The sequence below is a fragment of the Danio rerio genome, chromosome 17 (genome assembly GCF_049306965.1).
Source record: "Danio rerio strain Tuebingen ecotype United States chromosome 17, GRCz12tu, whole genome shotgun sequence".
Lineage (NCBI taxonomy): Eukaryota > Metazoa > Chordata > Actinopteri > Cypriniformes > Danionidae > Danio > Danio rerio.
The window spans coordinates 48826361-48849430 of NC_133192.1; the positions used below are offsets into that span (position 1 = coordinate 48826361).

General features: G+C 33.9%; 2 protein-coding genes across 7 annotated transcripts; one reads left to right on the forward strand and one right to left on the reverse strand.

Annotated features, from left to right (window-relative positions):
* The first annotated feature begins 2930 nt into the window (after positions 1 to 2930).
* On the forward strand, positions 2931 to 10204 carry LOC100535468 (dr1-associated corepressor). Of its 5 annotated transcripts, none has more exons than XM_073927744.1 (8): positions 2931 to 3052; positions 3156 to 3228; positions 4074 to 4127; positions 5314 to 6455; positions 6557 to 6673; positions 6775 to 6877; positions 8709 to 8766; positions 8855 to 10204. In XM_073927744.1, exons 4-7 carry the CDS (start codon positions 6400 to 6402, stop codon positions 8748 to 8750), a joined length of 318 nt encoding a protein of 105 aa, XP_073783845.1. In that variant the 5' UTR covers positions 2931 to 3052; positions 3156 to 3228; positions 4074 to 4127; positions 5314 to 6399; the 3' UTR covers positions 8751 to 8766; positions 8855 to 10204. The 5 variants fall into 5 exon arrangements, with proteins under 5 accessions (XP_073783845.1, XP_073783846.1, XP_073783847.1 ...); XM_073927745.1 differs by having other exon boundaries at positions 6421 to 6455; positions 6772 to 6877; positions 8855 to 9460; XM_073927746.1 differs by having other exon boundaries at positions 6421 to 6455; positions 8855 to 9460.
* On the reverse strand, positions 9449 to 23062 carry ahsa1b (AHA1, activator of heat shock protein ATPase homolog 1b). Of its 2 annotated transcripts, none has more exons than XM_073926966.1 (9): positions 22822 to 23001; positions 17893 to 18818; positions 17588 to 17803; positions 15504 to 15621; positions 15330 to 15418; positions 13298 to 13426; positions 13064 to 13165; positions 12885 to 12936; positions 9449 to 10482 (listed from the first exon to the last, which is right to left on the reverse strand). In XM_073926966.1, the coding sequence occupies exons 4-9, from the start codon at positions 15568 to 15570 to the stop codon at positions 10310 to 10312; spliced, it is 612 nt and encodes a 203-aa protein (XP_073783067.1). In that variant the 5' UTR covers positions 15571 to 15621; positions 17588 to 17803; positions 17893 to 18818; positions 22822 to 23001; the 3' UTR covers positions 9449 to 10309.
* Positions 23063 to 23070: the final 8 nt, after the last annotated feature.

Consider the following 23070-nt stretch of genomic DNA (forward strand, 5'->3'; position numbering starts at 1 on the left):
TTTGTAAAACAAATGCTGAAAAAGTTGGCAGTTCATTTTGCAACGGTGACCCCCGATGAAAAGGGACTAAGCTGAAGACATATGAATGAATGAGATATTTAAATACAGGGAGGGCCATTTAAATGGATACACGTTAATAAAATGGGAATGGTTGGTGATATTAACGTCTTGTTTGTGGAACATTAGTGTATGTAAGAGGGCTTGTAAATAACTGATGAAAAAATAAGGATACATTAAAACCAAGCATACCATTGTTTTTTCTTGTGAAATTCCCAGTATATATATATATATATATAACAGTTCTTTCTGGTTCTCGAATCTGATTGGCTGATAGCCGTGATATATTTAAGTAATATAAGAACCCGTACAGCCTCTTTACCCTATGTGTATTACTCCGCCCACATACAGCCAGCAAAAAGCAGACACTACAGATCTAAAGTTTAAAAGATGCTTGCTCAGCTGTTTAACTGTCAGCTTATGATTTGAATCCAATGTGGAAGAAAGTAGATCCTCATACAAAAGGGTTTTTGAGACTCTCCATGTTTGATTTTGTTTTTATATACACAATTATGCGGTCAAACTGTTGTATAAACGCAATATCACACGAGTAGCAGTGCGATATGGTTGTATATCGGCACTGGTGGGGCCACTAAGGCACTCGACCTGCGGCCTCGTGTCAATGCACGCCTCCCACCAGTGCCGATATACAGCCGATATATATATATATATTTTATATATATATATATATATATTATATATATATATATATATATATATATATATATATATATATATATATATATATATTTTTTTTTTTTTTTTAGAGAGAGAAAGAGAGAGAGAGAGAGATCTAATATGACACTCTTCCATATTAGATATATAATTTAAGTTTAATGTAATTTTGCTGTATTTAGATATTGTATTTGCAATAAAGGGAAAAAAAAAAAGCTTGGTCTAATTATATTAACATTTCTCCTAAAAGCGCCCAAAAGTGGTGTTTGTGGTTAATTCTGTCAGATGACTATAGTGTAAACTTGGAGAGGTTGAGGTCATAGAGCGTGACCAGTGTTGTCATGTGAATGATAAAAATAAACTTATGCAAGTGCAATGATATTTGTGTGCTTAACAATGGGGCAAAACATTATGCACAATTTCTACACTCTAATTACATGTTTTACAATGTAACTTCAGTTTTTTTGAAAATGAAACTCAGAACACTCCAGAACATTCATGACAGATAATTATAGATCATTAGGCTACAGATAATTACAGGACATTACTGTTATCTTACTGCCCTCGTGTGTCGTGAACTGGAAATGCATAGAGCACAACACAAATATATACTACTCGTCAGATTTTGCTACCAGTGTAAATTTTCATGTGGAGTGTGATGTAATAACGCCCTAACCTACCTAATCCCTAACCCCAAACTTTAGAAATATTCAAATACACTTTTGGTAGCATAATTTAATGGGTGGGATAAAATGTCAGGACACCCTGTTTTGCGGCTGGAAGAGTATCCACTGGCACTGTGTAAAACAAATGCCAGAATACTTGGGAAAAATCAGGGACTTGGCCGAAGGAAAATGAATCATTGGAAACCATTCAACCTTGACTTCATAATAAGGAAAACTAATATTGTGGAATTCATTGGTTACCATGCAATTTCCAGCTTTCTTAAGATTTTTTTTATTTAGTGTTCAACAGAGGAGAAGTAAATCTAACAACAGATTTGAGACAAATTAATGGTGAGTAAATTAAGACTTTTTGGGGGGGGGGGGGGGGGGGGGGTGAACTATCCCTTTAACTGCTGTACTTCTGCCACCTGCTGGTTATAAGTTGAGTTGTATGACTTTTTCATCTGACATATTTACATGTAATAAATGCTGAAAAACGACTATGAGTTTAAATATTGAACCAACTGTGTTCTGGTATTATGTATCTATTTACATTCAAAACCTATTAAAGCCCATTCCCGCCACTGAATAAAAAAATATTAATAATAAATGCAATGTAAAAAATATGTAAATTCAGAATTCCGAGTTATAAAGTCAGAATTGCTAGTAATTAAGTCAGAACTTTAATAACTTAGAATTCTAAGTTTATAACTCGCAATTTTGACTTAACAGGCTAACTCACAATTCTGACTCATATCTCAAAATTCTGACTTAATAACTCACAATTCTGACTTTATAACTCAGAATTATGATGTATAACTCACAAATCTGACTTAATAACTCAAAAATCTGACTTAATAACTCAGAATTCTGACTTAATAACTCACAATTCCGACTTAATAACTTATAATTCTGACTTTATAAATCACAATTCTGACTTAATAACACAATTCTGACTTAATAACTCACAATTATAATTTAATAACTCACAAATTTGACTTAATAACTTACAATTCTGATTTAATAACTCATAATTCTGACTAACTCACAATTCTAACTTTATAACTCACAATTCTGAATTAATAACTCGGAACTCTGACTTAATAACTGAATTCTAACTTAATAACTCACAAATCTGAATGGAAATCTGAATGGAATTTTGACTGTAAAACTCAGAATTCTGACTTTATTATTTTTTTTACATTGTATTTTTTTTTTTTTGTTTTTTTTTTTTTATTCAGTGGCGGGAACGGGTTTCAATACTCTACAGTCCTACCTTACCGTAGAATGAAATCCATGTCTTTTAAATGTAACTATCCGACACTGTAGCATTTTTTTTGTAAATATAAAAAATTTACTTGTAAAATAGAAATTCACAATTGACTTTTTAAATTATTGTTATTATTATTAAAATGATAAAACATAGGTAACAATGTACTGTTTACAAACGCCACGCCGCACGTGACAGGGGCGTTACCTTGGCTCGACCCACCTGTTCTTCCATTCATTTCTGCTTCAACACTTCCTGTAAAAGGTAAACAAATGGAGCTCCGCACTCCGAATCGTAAAATGGTTCAAAATGTAAGCCTAATGCGGATATTTAAGTATTCAAAATGCCCGGACAAAAGAGAAAGTTTAATGTTCGCTTTCCACCCGTGAGTATTTTTGTACTTGGAAGTTTTGTGAGCTTTGTGGGGCACCTCTGCGACTGCGAACCGTTCCACTCATCCTGCTGTTGTTCGACTTTCGGCCATGCAGGGACGCGTCAAGAAAATAATGCAGAAGGACACTGAGGTGGGTCGAATCGCTACAGCTGTACCAGTCATCATATGTATCCTTACAAAACAGTGAATGACGCATGCTGTTGCGTTCTGGGTAATATTTGTAGCTAGAATCATTTGCAAGTTATTAAAGTATTACAACACACTTAACAATTAGGGTACCTCAGTTTACAAATTAAGCATGTTTTATTTACTTATTTGTTGTTGTTGTTGTTATTATTTTTATTATTATTGTCATTTATTTGTTTGTTTATATTTATGCACTTATTTTTTTGCATATTTGTAACTTTATTTTAATGAATGTTTAATATGTCGATTCCTCAAACTTGACTTTTTTTGTTCCGTCCACGCTTATGCTGGTGATGCCCTGGGCAACATCGCAAGATCTTTGAGATTGGCTCAAAATAGCTCTCAACTATGACTCTATAAAGAGTCGGTTTCTCTGCATGGACCCTATGGCATGGACCTATGAGAATCTTTTATTCAATCTTTTGTTGTTAGTTTTTAAGTCAAATTAGATCAATTGTATTTGAAGAACAGCGATTCCAACAGGTTGTCTCTCGACTACTGCGTTATTTTGCTCTATTGACTCTTTAGTTCATAGAACGTCACGATTGGCACAGATAAGTTAATAGTTTTTAAGATTCAAACTTTCAAAAGAATCAATTTATTGACTTTGACTTTTTAGTGATTTTGTTCTGTATGGCCCTTAGTTCATATTTACTGAATATTGTAATCAGTTCAAATCAGTGAAATTGCATTTCTAAAACCACAACTGAAAAAAAAATTAAGTAATTTCATTGACTTTTTTGTCCTGTTGACTCCTTAGTTCGTATTTCTGAAGTTTTTATTGGTTCAAATCAGTGAAATAACTTTCTAAAAATCAACACTTCAGATAGGTTCCACAGAGGGGCAGACTGATTTTGAGGCCCTAACTAAGCAATTCCAGGTATGGGGCCCTATTGAAATATTCTTTCTCTATGAATATTTTTTTCTTTCGTTAATGAATTGCATGTTAAAAAGTATATATGTGTATATATGTGTATATATATATATATATATATATATATATATATATATATATATATATATATATATATATATATATATATATATATATATATATACGGTTGAAGTCAGAATTATTAGCCCCCTCCAAATTATTATCATCTGTTTATTTTTTTTCCCCAATTTCTGTTTAACAGAGAGCAGATATTTTTCAACTAATTCCTTAACATATTAGTTTTAATAACTCATTTATTATAACTAATTTTTTTTATACAGTACATAATCATACCTGCCAATATTCCCGTTTTCCCTGGGAGTCTCCCATCAGAATTATTAGCTACCTTTCATGTTTTCTTTCCTTTTTAAATATTTCCATTTAAAAATTGTTTAAAAGAGCAAGTAAATTTTCACAGTATGTCTGATAATATTTTTTCTTCTGGAGAACGTCTTATTTGTTTTATTTTGTCTAGAATAAAAGCATTTTTTTTTCATGAACCATTTTAGGGTCAAAATTATATTCCCCTTCAAGCTAAATTTTTTTCCCTACAGAACAAACCATCATTATACAATAACTTGCCTAATTAACTTAACCTGCCTTATTAACCTAATTAACTTACTTAAGCCTTTAAATGTCACTGTAAGTTGTAAGTATTCTGTAAGTGTCTTGAAAAATATCTAGTTAAATATTATTTACTGTTATCATGGCAAAGATAAAATAAATCAGTTATTAGAAATGAGTTATTAAAGCATTTAGAAATGTGTTAAGAAAAATCTCTCCGTTAAACAGAAATTGGGGTAAAAAATAAACAGGGGGCTAATAATTCTGACTTCAACTGTGTATGTGTAAAATATATTTTCATATTTAAAGTGACCCTTTATCTTCTTAATGTATAATTAAATACAATAAATTTACAAATAAAAGCAAGTTCACCAACTATATACAATTAAATAGCCATTATTTGTGATAAGATTTTAATATAAATAACAAAAAAACATTTGAACAAATTTAACTCACAATCAATCGAATTCAATAATTGCTGTTTGTGAATCGCAGTGGTTACTTTTTACTTGGTGAAATGCTCGTTTCATTGTTTGTCTTATTTCTACTTTTTTGCACTCAACTACAGCTTTACTCTGATTGCTGGCAGGCAAATGTCTTTAAACCACTTACAGCTCGAGCATGTGCAGTACGGAAGGAACGTCCCATTATTCATGGGGGCCCCCAGTTTTGAAAAGAAGTAATCTGTACAGTTATAGACAGATTTTACAACATACGATAGAAAATTTATAAAACAGCTATATGAATTACTGTTGAAGTCAAAATTATTACCCCCCCCTTTGAATTCTTTTTTTTTTTTTATATTTTCCAAATGATGTTTAAACAGATGTTTACTTGTTTAAAAGAGCAAGTAAATTTTAACAGTATGTCTGATAATATTTTTTCTTCTGGAGAAAGTCTTACTTGTTTTATTTCGGCTAGAATAAGAGCAGTTTTAATTTTTTTTAAACACCATTCAAGCAAATATTTATTAGCCCCTTTAAGCTATATATTTTTTCTCGATAGTCTACAGAACAAATCTTTGTTATACAATAACTTGCCTACGTACCCTAACCTGCCTAGTTAACCTAATTAAGCTAGTTAAGCATTTAAATGTCACTTTAAGCTGTACAGAAGTGTCGTAAAAAATATCTAGTTAAATATTATTTACTGTCATCATGGCAAAGATAAAATAAATCCGTTATTAGAAATGAGTTATTGAACTATTGTGTTTAGAAATGTGTTGAAAAAAAAATCTGTAAAACAGAAATTGAGAAAAAAATAAACAGGGGGCTAAGAATTCTGACTTCAACTGTATATAGGCTTCTTGGCATCGGTCCGGGCCCCCTAATTCCCAGGGGCCCTAAGTGGCTGCTTACCTCATTTATTGGTTGCCCCTACCTCAACACTTTTTGATTTTTTCATTCTTTTGATTACTTCATTCTTTTTTTGTAAATCAGTAAAAAGATGCTCTAGTTTCAAACCCGTTTCAAATAAGTTATCCTTCGACTCTTTGATTTTGTTGTTCTATTGACTCTTTACAATAACCCTCATATGAAATAAGAGAATTATCTGTCTTAAATTAAATTATGGTAAGTCATTAATATAGCTGTTACGTTCCATGACTTGACATTTAGCTAAAGCTTTAGAAATATTCCTCAAATCTCTTCTCACCATGACCTGTAAAATAACCCAGTCCAGAAACAGCAGAGTGATGTCCATCAATCACATGTGAGATTCCTCTTCTATTAAAAAACATATAATTAATAACAGTGTTTTTTTTCTTAGTTTGTGTCCTAAACATATTTGTGTTGTTTAATCTTACGTTGTAGGAAGCAGTGTATTAATTCAGAGAAGCTGTTTGACTTCCTGAAGGATGTGGCAGATCAGACCTCTACCTCATCAACATCAGAAACATGCAAAACAAAGGGCAAATGGCAGTCCCACAGGTACAATATCACTCATCAGAATGCACGTTATGTCCTTGAAATATATAAAAGTAAGCTTGTGCCATACAAGCAGTCATTTTAATCTAAATATTTTTCAGTAGGAGAAGATGGCAAAATGTTTCCATCAAAGCCAGGTCACCTGAGCGAGAGGAGACGCCTCAAAAAACTGCCAGTGATCTGGTCATCAACACTGATTCCTCCAGTGTAAGTGACTCAAATTGAAGAAGGAACATAGATTATATTTTATTTTTTTCTGGTTTTAGAAAGTAATAAATTAAATGAATGAGATGTGGGTTTTTTTTTTAGCAAACCTGGTAAATCAGCTCTCAAATACACAATTTTACTGATTCACGTAGATTTATTTGTGAATTGGACTGAAGTGATTGGATCGGTTCTCAAGTTAGCAGCTCAACATTTCATAGAGCAACAAATAATAACTTGACTTCTAGTTGATCTATTGGAAAAGTGGCAGAAGGTAGATTATTTTCAGATAATTCGTCACAAAAAACCCATTGGAATCCACATGGACCCAAGATTCTCATAGAAATCAGTCAAGTTTGGTGAAGGAAAAATCATGGTTTGGGGTCACATTCAGTATGGGAGTGAGCAAGAGATCTGCAGAGAGGATGGAAACATCAACAGCCTGAGGTATCAATACATTTGTTCTCCCCGTTAAATTACACATCTCAGGAGAGGAGAGAACTCTGGGAGTCCTTCAAGAACACTTTCTTTGCCATTCCAGATGAAGTTATTTGAGTCATTGCAGAGATGCATGGATGAAGTCCTTCAAGCTCATGGGAGTCATACAAAATATTAATTCTTTTCCACTGCACCATGACTTCATTTTCTATACTGTACAATATTTCTGTTACGTGCCAAGACGTTTGGCTAAGCAAAGTGAGACCTTACTTCCTAATTAAATGATTAAAAATCAAGGCATGATCGTATTTTATTCTTGGGAAAATAAGCGCAATGTAGAGGCATTTGCCCTTTATATAAGCCACTTCTGATACCCAATGATAAACTTGAAGTCAAGTTATTATTTGTTGTTCCTAAAACTTGGATAAACAATAAGACTTTTGTCAGGTAGTGTATGTAAAAACTTTTAGTTAACTGGTAGACTCAGACTCAGCTTTATTATCTCATTAGGGCAAACTAAAATTGCAACAAGGTACCATAACACAGGCGAAGTTCCATGTACACATTAAAAAACTAAATAAATTTTACCACACAACATCCACACATCACCACATAGAAACATCCCCCTCCCCCCTGGACTCATTTAAAGACCTAATGGCCACCATTATAAAAGAATTTCTGGTTCTATTTGTCCTGCACATAGGAACCCTAAAACGACATCCTGATGGCAACAGCTGAAATACAGAGTACAGAGGGTGATCCGGAGTGCATAGTATACCCTGAGCTCTCCTTAGAACATAATTATGGTAGATTACCATTAGACCAGTCTGATTAAAACCAATGATCTTGCCTGCCACCTTCACCAGGCTGCTCAACCTGTTCTTGCTTGACACACTCAGATTGCCGTACCATGCTACAATGCAAAAAGATAAAATAGATTCGATAAATTGTTTATAAAACAGCGTCATCATAGAGGTACAGACCTGAAATGATCTAAGTTTCCTCAGAAAAAACAATCTTTGTTGGACGTTTTTATATACAGCCTGGGTGTTAGGTTGAAATGTCAACATATTATCAATAACAACCCCTAGATATTTATGCGTATCAACAATTTCAATGTCCAAGCCTTTAATATTAGTTATGTTCGGGGTTGGAGAAGCCATCCTGTAATCTATCACCATATCGTTTGTTTTACTTGCATTTAACTGAAGAGAAAATCTATCACACCAGGAAGTAAACTCCTGCACAGCAGGACCATGCCCCAAATCCTGATCGTAGAGGAGACTCACCTAAAGTAGTCTAAATTTATTGCATTTCAAAAAAAAAAAAAAAAAAAAAAACCTTTAGCTTTTCACAGTTCAGAAGATAAATGTATTGTTTTTATTATGTTTTTTAGGAGTCTGAGCTGTTCATCTGCTTGGAAACCCATTCCCCTTGACTGGGCATTTGAAAAGGTGAGATTCATACCAATGTTTCTACTCATGTTTATAACTGTACTAGTCCAGTGCTGTGTTATAACCTTTCATTTTATTCTTATTTAAGTTACACAAGATCCGACAATCTCTTTCACTGAAAACTGCAGTATCATTTATGAAGACCCAACATCTTTTTTGGGGGAGGGTGTTATTGTTAACCTGACATTTATATTTAATTTTTAATTTGTGAAATTGCTCTGTTGTGGTGTTATATTTGCCATGAAGTTAACCATATAAATTTGTTTTCTAGTTTTAAATTCCGATAAGGAATCTATTGTTTATAAAATGATCGAGATTCTGCGATAGCGAGCAGCACCACTTATTTTCTTTAAGTTGGATTCATGATTAAAACTGTAGTTTGAACCGCCTACTGTTTATAAGCTGTGACTTATAATATTTATAAAGGTAAATATTTACCATCTTTAAACTCAAGTTTTCATTTTCCACAGTAGGATACCCAGGGGTTCTTAAAGCCAGTTGTATATTTTATAGTGGATATTCTTATCTATAAAGCATATTTTAAGATGTAGATATTACACTATTATATAAATATGCCTTTTCTATTCTTAACTCAACTACTGTGATGAAAAGACAAATGAAATGTAGTTAAAAATGTTACACGAACTGTTACAAGGCGTTGTCTGAATAAATTATCTGAGGATGATGTTTCAAACATACTTTTATTTGAAGGAAATGACGTTCTTTGCCTGGTCACAAAAAGTGTGATGCCAAAAATGTACAAGGAAATAAATAAAACTCATCGGGATCATATTTTCGGGGGCAATATATCCCACATTTTTTTGGGTTACTGAATGACTTGTGGTTCCCTTTTCAAGCATTTAAAACATGTCAGCAGCTAACAGTACAGTACTTGCAGTCATACAGAGCAAATAGAAAAGCAGTGATCTAAAAAATAACCAGTTTTTCATTTTACATGACTTCCTTTTTAATGTAGACACAAAAGAAACATCTTATCGTTTTCTTGAGCAATATAAATGGCTATGAATAAAAATCACATGATCATAATACTATAAGATGCGGTGACAAATGTACATGAGTAAGAATTCCATCAGAAAGAAACGTTAACCGAGTGCTCTGAAATCTCTCTTTATTTTTGCTTCTCCAAACATCCAATCTTTTCATAACTCCGAGACCCTTTCCAAAAGCCAGCCAGTGCATAAAAGGCACCGTTCGACCCTGTGAGCCCTCACAGAACAGGACAGGAGTGCCGTCATGCTAAAACAAGTAGACTATATTACACACATACACCGATATGACTCATGTCCCCTTTTTAACACTCTTTTCAGTCCTGATTTCCAATCATTTAATAACTGTAAACATCAAAATCATCCAAATAATGTGATAAGAGCAATGTGATGTTGCCTGCTGTTTCAGTAGAGTCACATTCAGATCCTCTGTTTTTGTAGGTGGAGCCAAATGAAGAGAAATAAAAACGGTTAAAGAAAGAGCCAAAAAAAAAAAAAATCCAACAAGATATCTCTGAGGCTGCTACATCCTGTGCTCAGCAGAGTCGTGCGCCATAGCCAAATGTCTGTTTAATAGCGTGGCAGTAGTACCTCTGCCATCCATCTCGTGTTCGCTCTTCTTCGCTCTCAGGAACTCCTCGACAATCCACCTTTAGCTCTGTCTCATTACCCTTGTCTGTGAAAGTCAATGTCACCGTTGCGTAGTGCTCTGAAATGAGACAGACAGATGAGGTAAACATCGAGCAGTAAAACACTAATAAATCTAGGACTGGGCGATAGGATGAAAATCTCATATCTCCATACATATATAATCACAATACTGTACCATTTTAGTAAATTCAATCAATTAATAGTTTATCTATATTGACCACATGGAACACATTCTTTCGTTTAACTGCACACATGTTGCAAATCCTCACAATTCAAACACATTTGTAAAAAAAAACGCACTGCATTTTCTCACAATGCTTGCAAGTAGAACGGAACACAACGAAAATGTTTCAAGGGGACCTTAAAACAGAGACGGCTAATTAGTTTATGATTATTTAGGCTAAAAAATCAGGATAATCAGGATTTGTCAAATCCAGACAATCAGGATTTTTCTATAAAAGACAACAAAAAACTACAACTGCACTGAGCACTAGTCATGGCCCAATAAACATTTCAAAGTAGCATCTGTCATGTTTTAGTAGGGGTGTGACATTTTAACATAACGTAATTCGTATGGATCACGACCTATGATTAAGAACACGCATGACCTGCATATTAGTACTTTTTTTTACTGGTAGATTAATCCTAATGTTGTAATTATCACAGATTGATTGGCTCTCACGTCATTCAAATCACATGTATTAAAGCATTTAGCCTTTCCTGTAAAATATGATGACAGAAGTAGTTTTGGGGGGTTTCTTAGGTTATTAAAACTGTTTTCTATCTCTACTTGTTTAGCCTGCATCAATGTATTCAGTGTAAGCTGCATGATTAATCATTAAAAGATCAGGATCTCAACACCCCCGCAACATAAATGATGGTGATTTGCATATGTCTATTAATCCTTCCAATCGCTGCATTCAAATCTGTTTGAAAAACACAAAAATCGAGAAAGACGTTACAAACAGTCAAATAACACAGAATTACTAGGTGAACAGATTGTAATTTAGATAAAACCACTGATGTTTATGGTAAAGATTAAAATCAACGTCATGTGCATTTAACTAGATGCTCAAAAATCAAAGTTGTAGGCTGCTATTGCATTAAATTAATAAAAAAAATAAATTAATTAAATTTGTTTTATTTTTATTCAGCTGCTTAATTCTTCATTTTAATAAAACAGGTTCTGTTTTGTTAAAACCACAAGTGTCTTGCAGTGCTGTTCAAAAAAAATGGTCTGATCTGAGACACAAAAAAATAAATAAATAAATAATATATAAATATAAATATAATAACAAATAAAAAAATATATACAAATCCGAACTGTTAGATTTGTGATCAGTTACAGCCCTAAGTTTTAGGGTCCCCTTGAAACATTTCTGTTGTGTTCCATTCTGTTTGCAAGTGTTGTGAGAAAATGTAGGTTAATGTACGTTTTTTGTGTTTGCATTGTAAGGATTTGCAGCACGTGTGCTGTCAAAGGGTTAAAGATCTTCACTCAATTTGCTGGTGGTGTTTGTAACTGCACATGTTTTCTTAATTTGCAGCACATTTGGCTCTCTTGACCACTGTAGAAAGGACTTTATTTTTTATATTTTAAAGTATATACTCAGAAATGTACTCATTCATATGTGGTCATTTCTCACTTTGAATTTCTAGGCAAATATTTGATAAAAATGCAGAAAAGTAAAACCAATGTTAATAATATATAAAACACTTTTTAAAAGCTGATTACAAGTCCAACATAAAAAAATATTGCTAAATGTAAACATTGTGCTATCAGGATATGCCGAGGAGTTTACACAATATAAACATTGTGTGTTCATAGGGAAGGAAATACTTTACATGTGCAGTAGACAAAAACTTAAACTCAGCAGATTAGATTGCAGTAGGTTAAACTCCACAAAAGGAAGGTTTTAGTTAAAGGCTCCATTCAATCTATATAATTTCATCCCCAAATAAAAAAGAATAAATAATAATATGAATATGAATTTAAATATTAATATGAATCAAATAATAAACTGAACTAATCTTTGAAATAATCCAAATGAAAATGACTTGTTTGTAATAATTTAACAAATTAAAATAATAATAATTATAATAATTTAGCCTTTATTGATTTTTTATTTATTTCTGTTGCACACAAAAGACTTTTTTGACGAATGCTGGAAAAAGTAACTATTGATATCTTCACTGCGTAACCAATTATATTATGGATGTCAATGGCTATAGGTTTCCAGCAACATTCTTCTAAATATCTTTTTTTTTTTTGTTCAGAAGATTAAAAAATTAAGTTGGGACTGCGCAAATGATTGCACACTTTTCATTTTTGCGTGAACGGTCCTAACCCAAAAAAAAAAACTGATGAATACTGAATAGATCTAAACCAATGTATCTGTTGATTTCACAACTTGTTAAATCCATTGAGGCCGGTCAGTCATGTGTAGTGTTTCAGCTTACCACAAGGCCACGTGTTGAACCTCCACTTCATGACTATCTTCTGCTCTGATACCTGTTGAACCACAGCAAAATGTTCTCAGAAATCATTATTCACTTATCACTATCAATACTCTAGCAGTTTATTTACAGGCTAGCATCATGTAGTTACGTTATATTTATATTTGAAACCAAAATCTCACCAGCTCCAGGAATTCTCCGTTCACATTTCCATTCAATAGGCGAAATTTGCCACCTTTTTCCCCTTCAACCATAGCACCGCTGCGTGTGAACGCCTGAACCAGCTAAAATGAACAATTCGAGATTCTTCTTAAACAAATTGTGTTATTAATGATTCTCCTTTCATTCTAAAATCCCACTGATTAGGGGATGTCTAGATGCTGTTTTAAGCAATGCGCCAATCTTAGCAATCTCACCTCCTGATTGAGAAAGACCCGATACAGCTCTTCTGGTGAGGTGAGGAAAGTGTCCCTTATCGAAAACTTGCAGGTTGGGATTTTTACTCCTGTGTTGGAAGGCGGAGGAGCAGTGCTACAGGAGCCAATCTAAAAAAACACACACAAATAAGGAGTTTCAGATGGTTCAGTTTCATTTATATCAAAATGATTAATAAAACCATTTTAGTGCAGCACATTTACTTAAAGGAATTATTTTGTTTAATAGGCTCATTTAACAAGTTTCCTAAGTAAAACACTTGAGTTTTACCATTTCTAAATCCATTCAGTCGATTTCTGGGTCTGACAGGAGCACTTTTAGCTTAACATAATTTACTAAGGGTGCTTTCATACTAGTGTTGCATCGATAGATGATGCAATCGTCCATCGCTGAAGGCCAATAGCCATCACGATGCTGAGCCAGCTTTGTGATGCTCCACAACGCCTAGCCCCGGTTGCAGCAGCAACCCACTCACAAAAAATACACACATGGCCCCGTACACATCACACAGCTGAAAACACACATCACGTAGGTAGGCTACAAATAATTAATTAATTAGTTAAGAATGAACTAATTATTCATAAATCATTCATTCACTGCCGCCTACAACAACGATGCTATCTTCCATCGCGATGTTTCACATTACACATCATACGATGCCAAATTAGTCGACATTACCCAACCCTATTTTACATCTGTAGATTGATTGTTTTGTTCGGAAACAGGGATGAAAATTGTTACAATGTTGCGTTTTGTTCTTGGTGCGGTTCGCTTTGCTTTCACGCAGCAAAGTCTCTAAACGGACCAAAATATCTAAAACAAGACACATGCGAGTAAACTCTTTTCACATTGGTTCCAGTTTATTTTGAGTCCCCCTCAGCTGCCATGCCTCCTTATTTTAATTTAAGGCAATAAGCAATAAGACATTAAAAGTGAAAAGCTGCGCTTTAATTTTGAATGGAGAGAGGGGTAAGATTTTCTCATACACAACTGTTGACTAGAATTATGCATTATAGGCTTTACATTATAGAGAGAAATAACAGATAAACCAAGACTGCTGTTCTGTAAATTTTCTTAATGGATAAAACAGCTCTTGTTAATATTTCAGCATGCCTTTACTTTCGTATTTGACATGAAACGCACATTTATCGGTAAGAATGACATCCCGCACTACTCATAATTCTCTCTTTGTATAGTCATAAATATGCCTATTACATATCCATTGTACACTGTAATATAAGCTGGTTCAGATCATATTGCTTTCTGAGTACAATGGATCCGTTCCAGAGTTTGTTTCAATCGAATTGTTCTGAAACAAGAGTCTAGGTGTGAAAGCACCCTTAATCAGATTAGGCCTCAGAGTTCCTACACAGACATATTAAGTGGCAGACCACCTCGATACCGCTTATTAATAATTATTTACTTTTACCACAACAATACATTGACAACCGCATCTCTGTATGCAAACATGAGTGGAAAACCTTAAATATAAATGAAAGACCATATTCAATATTATTGTAGTATACCTTTTGGTTTATCTGTATTCAAAACGGAACAAAAAAAAACTTTAAAGTAGCCTATTTGCCGACAACCTAAATGCAGAATTCTTTTATCCATTAGGCAAATATTAAGTAAATAGCTTGAACATTTATCTTAAATGACCGTTATATATTTAGATCCCTCCATTTCGCTTATCCATAATTTGTATATATTTTTTACAATTTCAAAATCCACTTTTAGATTTTATCTCAATTTAATGATAACTTATTAAATGTGGTTAATTAGATATAATTACATCCATGATCTGCTGATTAATTACATTTATTAAATACATTTCAAAAATGATAGAGTTCAGATGAATGTCTTTTTTTACTTTAATAAATGTCTGCAATTCCACTGCAAGTGTTTGAATTTTTTGTATTTGAAAAAGTCATTGATGTGACAAATATTCAAATACTTGGGAGTGATGGATATGCACAACAGTTAATTCAAAGTAGCATTGAAAAGGCTCACCTGAGTTTTGCTGGTCTCAGTTATAGCCTGGCCTGTTGGCTGTTTGGTCATGCCGTTGGCTGTGGGTAGGATCATGCCCTGTGTGAACTCTACAACAAACAACAGCATTCAACATCAGAAAAACGCCACAAACCCTTGCATGTGTTCGTTTTTTGGTGTCCCTGTGAGACTTGCCTGTTTTGAGGAAGCCCACATAGCTGGCAAGAGCCGTGCGAATTTTATTGGCTCCCTCCTTCCTCATCAGAGATAGCAGCGCTGTTTCCGGTTCATCTTTACAAAGACTGACACCGATCTAAGAGAGTCAACAAAAATATCATCAGCACTTACATAACAGATATTGCTGGATATATATATACACGGCCATATAATTATTCGTGTTTAGATCATTGGCTACATTTACAAGGATGCTTTTTCTTTAATTAGGAATCAAATTATTCCAACTGATGAATCAGACATGAATGCTAAATAAAGTAATCAGGTCCTTCTGTTTAATTTTTGTTCAAAAAGCAGAGTTAGAAATTACTGACAGGATCTCAAAGATTTTGAATCCAAGGGCCTTTTAAAATTTACTGGGATGGAATGTGCCAAAAAATTCTAGGCTAAAGCTGAAGACTGGAGCTTCTTTGTAATAATTATTGATTGCTTTATTAAATAATACAAAGTAAATTTTTAAGACTTAAAATTTAACTCAATAACTTGAATTTGACAGATTTTTTAAAAAACACAAGCCAATAAAATAACCACATTTTGTTGACAGTGATTAAGTATAGGCAGCATTTTTGCTATGACAGCACAGTCATGCTACAGGGTTTATGCATGCTAATAGGACTTTTAATTTGCCAGTAACCTGGGTTAACCGCTTCCAGTGAACTAAATGACATTGCAAAATCGGTGCGTTTGAGGTCTGTTTTCTTGAAAAATCAGCGATCTCCACTAGCTGAGTGATATCCAATATAAAGCGGGTCTCAGATTGTACAAGAAACACTGCATTAAATCACATTTTCCCCGCCATGTCTTTATAATATGAATAATTATTTTACCCTAGTATATTCAATGGAGCTTTTGCGCTCCTCTGCCGATTCTGACAAGCGTGTGCATGTAATCGGCTTTTTGTCTCGTTTTACGCTTGAGCAACTACATGAATGCCAAAGTCTATTTAACTGATTATATTTTAATTACAACATCGATGCTGTTAAAGGAACCATTTAAAATGGGAAAAAACTCACAATAAAAGGCCACCGGAAGTTTATCATTATGGGAACAACACTAGCTCGACATATACCCTATTGCAAGCAGCTCCATATATATTTTTATAAAGTTCCAAATAGCTCAGTATACCGTTCTGTGGAGATTCTGCTCATTTATAGCCTTGCTGTCCACTGCCCTTACGCTTTAATCAGAACAGCAACAAACAGCTCTTGCATGGCACAAGCCATTGAAATCAATAGGTTTTACAGCGCAACACTTTCTGTGTCCAGTGTGAAAGCTGCTTCAATCCACACAGGGACTATGGCTGAAAGAAGAGTGAAACCTGAGTGCTGAACACTGCTGTCGGAGATTTTTCTCTTTTAGGCCCAAAACCTAAAATGCCATTTTCAAATGCCAAATTCAATGAAATTTACAACCATGAATTAAAAATTGTAAATGCAGTTTTAACAATGTTCCTAGAATCATATATATATATATATATATATATATATATATATATATATATATATATATATATATATATATATATATATATATATATATATATTTTTTTTTTTTTTTTTTTTTTTTTTTTTTTAATTAATGTTCATATCTTTTCCTGGACTACAAATCAGAATTTTAATAAGAGGTTTCCTCATCTTTAACAACCAAAAATGAATTGAAGTGTAACATGCTAAATTATTCGTTCATATATTTTTCTTCGGCTTAGTCTCTATTTTAGAAGTTGCTACAGCGGATTAACAGGCACTGTAATTATTTTTAAATCAAATTTAAAATAATCTCAAAGCCCAATCAGAGGCTTTCTGAAGTCCTCTATTTTGGATTGGCCCTCTGGTTGAGAAACACTGCTTTAGTGGGCTATCAAGCTCATTTGGTGCTCACAGTTCGGTTTTTCTGGAAAACTTCAACACTGTTTTCTAAACCCAAAAACCAAACGGTCCACATAAAAATCAATCAATCAATCTACGGACAATATACAATACGTCAAAAAAAAAATCTATATATATATATATATATATATAACAAATAAACATTACTGAGTAACTTACATCAAAGTCATCGATGTCATTTTCATCCGAAAGATTTGGAATGTCAATGTTTCCCTTGTATTTGATACCCGATGTTGATGTCCCTATGAAAACAATACAAATCACAACAATTAAAATGACATTAATGTATTAAACTTCAATGTTTACTAAACTAGATTCAAATAAACCTTACTTTACTCTGGGCCATATTCATCCTTAAGTACCTTCTTTTTTGTACTTTAAATAACAATATAAATATGTAAGAATATTAGGAAGACACAAACAATATTTTTAAATACAACTGGGAATAAGTCAAGGTTCCTTACTGATCAGTTTATTTTCAATTTGTCCAGATACATGGTTACAGGTGTCCAACTTTGTATAAAACTTCATATCTTTGACATATGTTCCATTCTACACATAAATGTATGTTTTTATATCCACTGGGCCATTGTACGATGTGTGGTTTCATCCAATTAATTGTATGGATTTTCTAGCACTTTAAAAGACTATGTGTAGTATATGCATCTCTGTTTTTTTCTACATAAATCCTGGGGCATCCTATCAAGCAAGGAAACACAAGGGAGTTTAAAGCAAGTCTATATACAGTACAAATTTTACACAATCTCAACTTTTACCCTCTGCCAAAATGTAAATATTTTCAAACATTGCAAAAATACATTTAAGTGATCTACCTTTCCACACCCCATCCAACATTCCTCTGCATCTGTGCTGTTTTAACATTCATTTTTGAGAGTATGTTTAATTTTTATTATTGACTTAATAAAACTAACCAGAGAAAGAGTCGTTTAAATAAAAACAAACACTTTACAGCTGCTTTATAGCAGAATTGAACGTAATTTTAAGAAGAAAAAAAAACATTACTATTATCATCATTCTTCTTCTTATTATCATATGCTTTATAATCACTAATTTTAAATGTTAGTCTTGTTTTTGAGAGGAATTGCATCCCTGAACGAAGAAGAAAAAAGAACTTTGTTTGTGGCTACAATGGGGTCTTTAGTTTAGTTATACCTGATTTCAATCACAGTGTTCCTTACCTGTCCAGGCGGCCTTTAGATTCCACTCATAGAAGAATATAAGCTTTCCTTTGCGATTGTTGATGGAAGCTTCTCCCTCCACCTTGCTGACCTCTGTGATCTCACACTTGCCCTCTTCGCTCTCCACCTGCAACCCCATGAGTAGCTCCTTCAGCTTCTCTGATGACCAGCTTGTGACGTCCCTCTCTGTCCTAATAATACAAAGCACACTCTGTTATAGTATTCCCTCATTTCCAGGGCTCCACAACAAGGTCATTTTTTTTAACTAGTGCTTTTAGATTATTGCTTTGGATTCGTCATGCCAAAATCAAAACTTCTCCATTATAATTTTAAAACTGCAGGAAAGGTAGGAGTTGAAAAAGACTATAGTCAAACAAATGACAAGTGATTAACATTACATTCAAGTATATAAAATATGCAGAGGTCTTCAGCCTAATTTTACTGAAAACAAAGTGGCCAAGAACTACTCATCATGGACACTATATTGCTGGACAGATTAATGGCATCCAAAATGACATTGTTTTGACATAATATACCAGAGGAGAATGGCCAGACTGATTCTAGTCTATAGGAAGGCAACAGTAACTCAATCACTCATTACAACCAAGGTATGTGGAAGAGAATCTCTGAATGCACAATATGTCCAACCTTTTGGATGGGCTACAGCATAAGACCACACCGGGTGCCACTTCTGTAAGCTTAGAACAGGGAACTTTAAGGCTACAATTCTTTGAGGCTCACCAAAACTAGACAACATGAAAGCATGGATCCATCCTGCCTTATATCAACGGATCAGGCTGGTGGTCACAGTGTGCCCCATCTTCTGATGGCTATTTCCAGCAGGATAACACTCCATGTCGTAAAGCGTGAATCATCTCAGACTGGTTTCTTGAACATAACAACGAGTACACTGTACTCAAATGGCCTGCACAGTCACCAGAGCTCTGTCCAATGAAGCACCTTTGTCATGTGGTGGAACGAGAGATTCGAATCATGAATGTGCAGCCGACAACTCTGCAGCAACTGTGTAATGCTTTCATGTCAATATAGATCAAAGTCTCTGAGGAACATTTTCAGTACCTTGTTGAAACTATGCCATGAAGGATTAGGCAGTTCTGAAGATTATTTGTTTTAAAATCTACAAATGTAAGCATGCAGTGAGATCATAAAAAAATATTAAAAATTTGTACGTGCTGTAATGTGGCTGAAATGGAGCCTATGCATGTAATTTGTTTAAAATATTAAATGCAAATGCACTCGCCTACAAAAATCACACCAATCATTTAATAATAATAAATTATTTACAAATAGACATTAAATAATCTGATTAATTTTATTTTTATGTTTATACTATATATTATATATACCCAACTCCACTGACAATGCAGCACATTTGTCCCAAAAGTCTTTTAAGCTGAAGCCAGGCGATCACATTGTCCAGCCCTGTTCTATATCTTAATTAATCCTCACTTATTACTCCTGATATAATAACTTTGGTCGAAAAGTGGAAAAACAGGTTTTGTGTCAGAGAATTGTCTGATTTTAAAATGCATCCAGTGTGAAATTTAATTAAAGAAATACTTAATTTCGTCTTTGAAAGCACTTATTTGCAAAAAAATTACAATAAGCCAATGTCAAATGTTTTATGTTTTTAGGCTTTAAACATTAGGGAAAGAGGTACACTTCATATTAATATTGCTGAAAATGTATAGTATAGACCACAGAGAGAGATTGTTTTTTTATTTTATTTCAGAGGAATATTTTTATTATACCAAATTGTCATTTTCTGCAAATAAATGCTCTAAAAAACTCTCTAAAAAATATTTTAATGACATGTTTTCAGAAGAGAAGTATTAAACTAAACATGTGGGCCATTCTACCAGAAACATACATTTTTACTAATAAAAATGTGACAGGGTCTGACATAAGCTTGTCTTCCTCAAAAAAAAATAAATAAATAAATAAAATACATACAAAGCAAGTATAAAATCATACAATTCAATGATAGAACACATCCTTGATCCCTGCCAGCTTCTCCATCAAATGATGTCATATCCTTTGAGTCATAACCTTAAAAGTGTATTGCACGCATTTTATGTTAAATTTAATACAAATGTGACAGGACAGACAGAAACATGGGGGGAACAGTACATTTTTTTTTGTATTATATATTTGTAGTATTTATTTGTAGAATTTATTTTTATTTTCATATTTTTAATCAATTGATGTGAAAGAAAACAACCTAAACTGGCTATTTCTGAAATATTTTTTTAAATACCAATTTTTAGTATGACAAAACTAGTAAAGCTGTTGGTTCATTTGAGCTAAGGACAAGGACAATGACAGGGTTTACATTTGTAAAGTGTTTTAATAAAGATAAAAAATCTGAGAACCAAACGAATGACACATTCCTTTACAGAACAACTCAAAAAATCAGTCAATTTTAGACATTTTTTGGGATTAATTACTGTTTATTTACTGTATTAACACTACTGGTCAAAAGTTTAGGGTCAATTTTTTGTTTTTTTAAATATAATTTTTATTAAATAATTTAAATAAAATGATTCTGTTCATCAAGGTGTTTCCCAGTGATGGGTTGCGGCTGGAAGGGCATCCGCTGCGTAAAAATGTGTTGGATAAGTTGGCGGTTCATTCCACTGTGGCGACCCCGGATTAATTGTTAAATACTTATTCGTTAAATATTTGTTATTATTATTGTATGTAGTTTCAATTAAAATAATTACTCCAGTCGTTATTGTTTTGCTTTTATTACTACTATTAATAATATGTACGGTTCTCGTAGAATGTCCCACGTATTTATCAGTGACAAATCCAAATAACTGGTTCAACAGTATTTGCTGTCAAGTGTTAAAAGCGGAGGATGGAGATGTGGCCCATGGCAATGTAATGCAGGGCTCAACAATAAGGACCACAAAATGGCCCGGGGCCAGCGTGAGGGATGTTCGGGACAGTAGAGAGAATTGTTACTGGCCCGATCAGGCCAGTCTGCCTTGTCACAAAATTTTAAATTGCCTTCGAGTCTTCGACTATTTGTCAATTGCGTGCATATATAAAGTTTTAGAATTGAGAAACAATTTGTGCTTTAAAGTCTTTGAATGTTTCGCCTTTTCTATGAAGTCGTAAACCCCATATTGGTTTTTGGTTCCTTTTATCTGATTGGATGTTGTGAGCACGTTATTTTTTCCACAACCTGGTAAAAACCAGTTAAGTGAAGAGACGACGACATCAAATTAGGCTAAAAGAAAGTCTGTTTCTAACGATGTGAAAACAGATATTTACATGCGTACAACACAATGAAAAAAATTAAGTGATGTTTAGCATAGTTTTCTTTCACCTTTAGGTCAGCCATCTTTTGTTTTGCAACAAAATACCAGCACATTTTCCATACAGCTTTATTTTACTGCTTAAATGTGTAATTTTTAAAAATATTTTAATTCTAAATTCACAGGCATTATTTTTGACACATTATTTAAAATATGTGGCTAAGAATTAGCTATTTTTTATTTCATTTTTTTGGTGGGGCAAGTGAAAATTTTGGCAGGGCAAGTAACAATCTAAATCACTGGTCCAATCAGGCCAGTAGAAAATATCCTTAGCGATGAACCCCGTAATGCTTTACTAGACTGATCAAATCCAATCCCTACAGTCCTTTCACAGTTCGTGTTGTTAAACCAATTAATTAAACACTTTAGTACATTCAAACCATTTAAATTGCTGTAGGAGCATCTCTTCTTCAGTAATGATGAATACCCATGCCACCTTACACTGTTGAACCGGAGACGCTAACGAGTAAAGCCGAAGTGAACTGTCGCAGAACAGTTCACAGCTCGAGTGACAGCAGGATAAAAACAAACATTTCCTGAATATATATTATTAAAAACACCAAAGCGTCAGGTGAAAGAAACGTTACAAGCATGGCATAAATACACTTGTGACGACACTAGCCAGACATCCGCATTTGACTTCGTAAATAAAACATAAAAACAGCAACAACAGCTTGAGTGGTTTCTAATACAGCGAGCTTTTAATCCAACACCGACCTAACCGCATTTTCTCCGGGGTGTTCGACACGGAAATGACGGCTGGATCAGTGGAGAGTGAGTGTGCTTTAGCGTGTTAGCACCAAGATGGCTCGAGCAGTGAGTGTGAGTGTATTTGCCGGCTGAATCTCACCAGTGCCAGTTGTTGACGTTTGTGGCGTCCGCTCGCTCCTCCACGATCCAGCGAGGGTCTCCTTCTCCCCACTTTGCCATCTTGGGTGAATACAGATGTTGTATGCGCGTCTGTTGTATGTAACGAATGAAGCCGTGGACTCGCTCTGAATGTGTCTGTCACGCGTGAAATCTCGCTTCTGGAAACCTCTCGACTGCTGCCGAAGGTTTTGTTGCTCGTAGAAATTACTGGAAACGGAAGTGAGTCGCG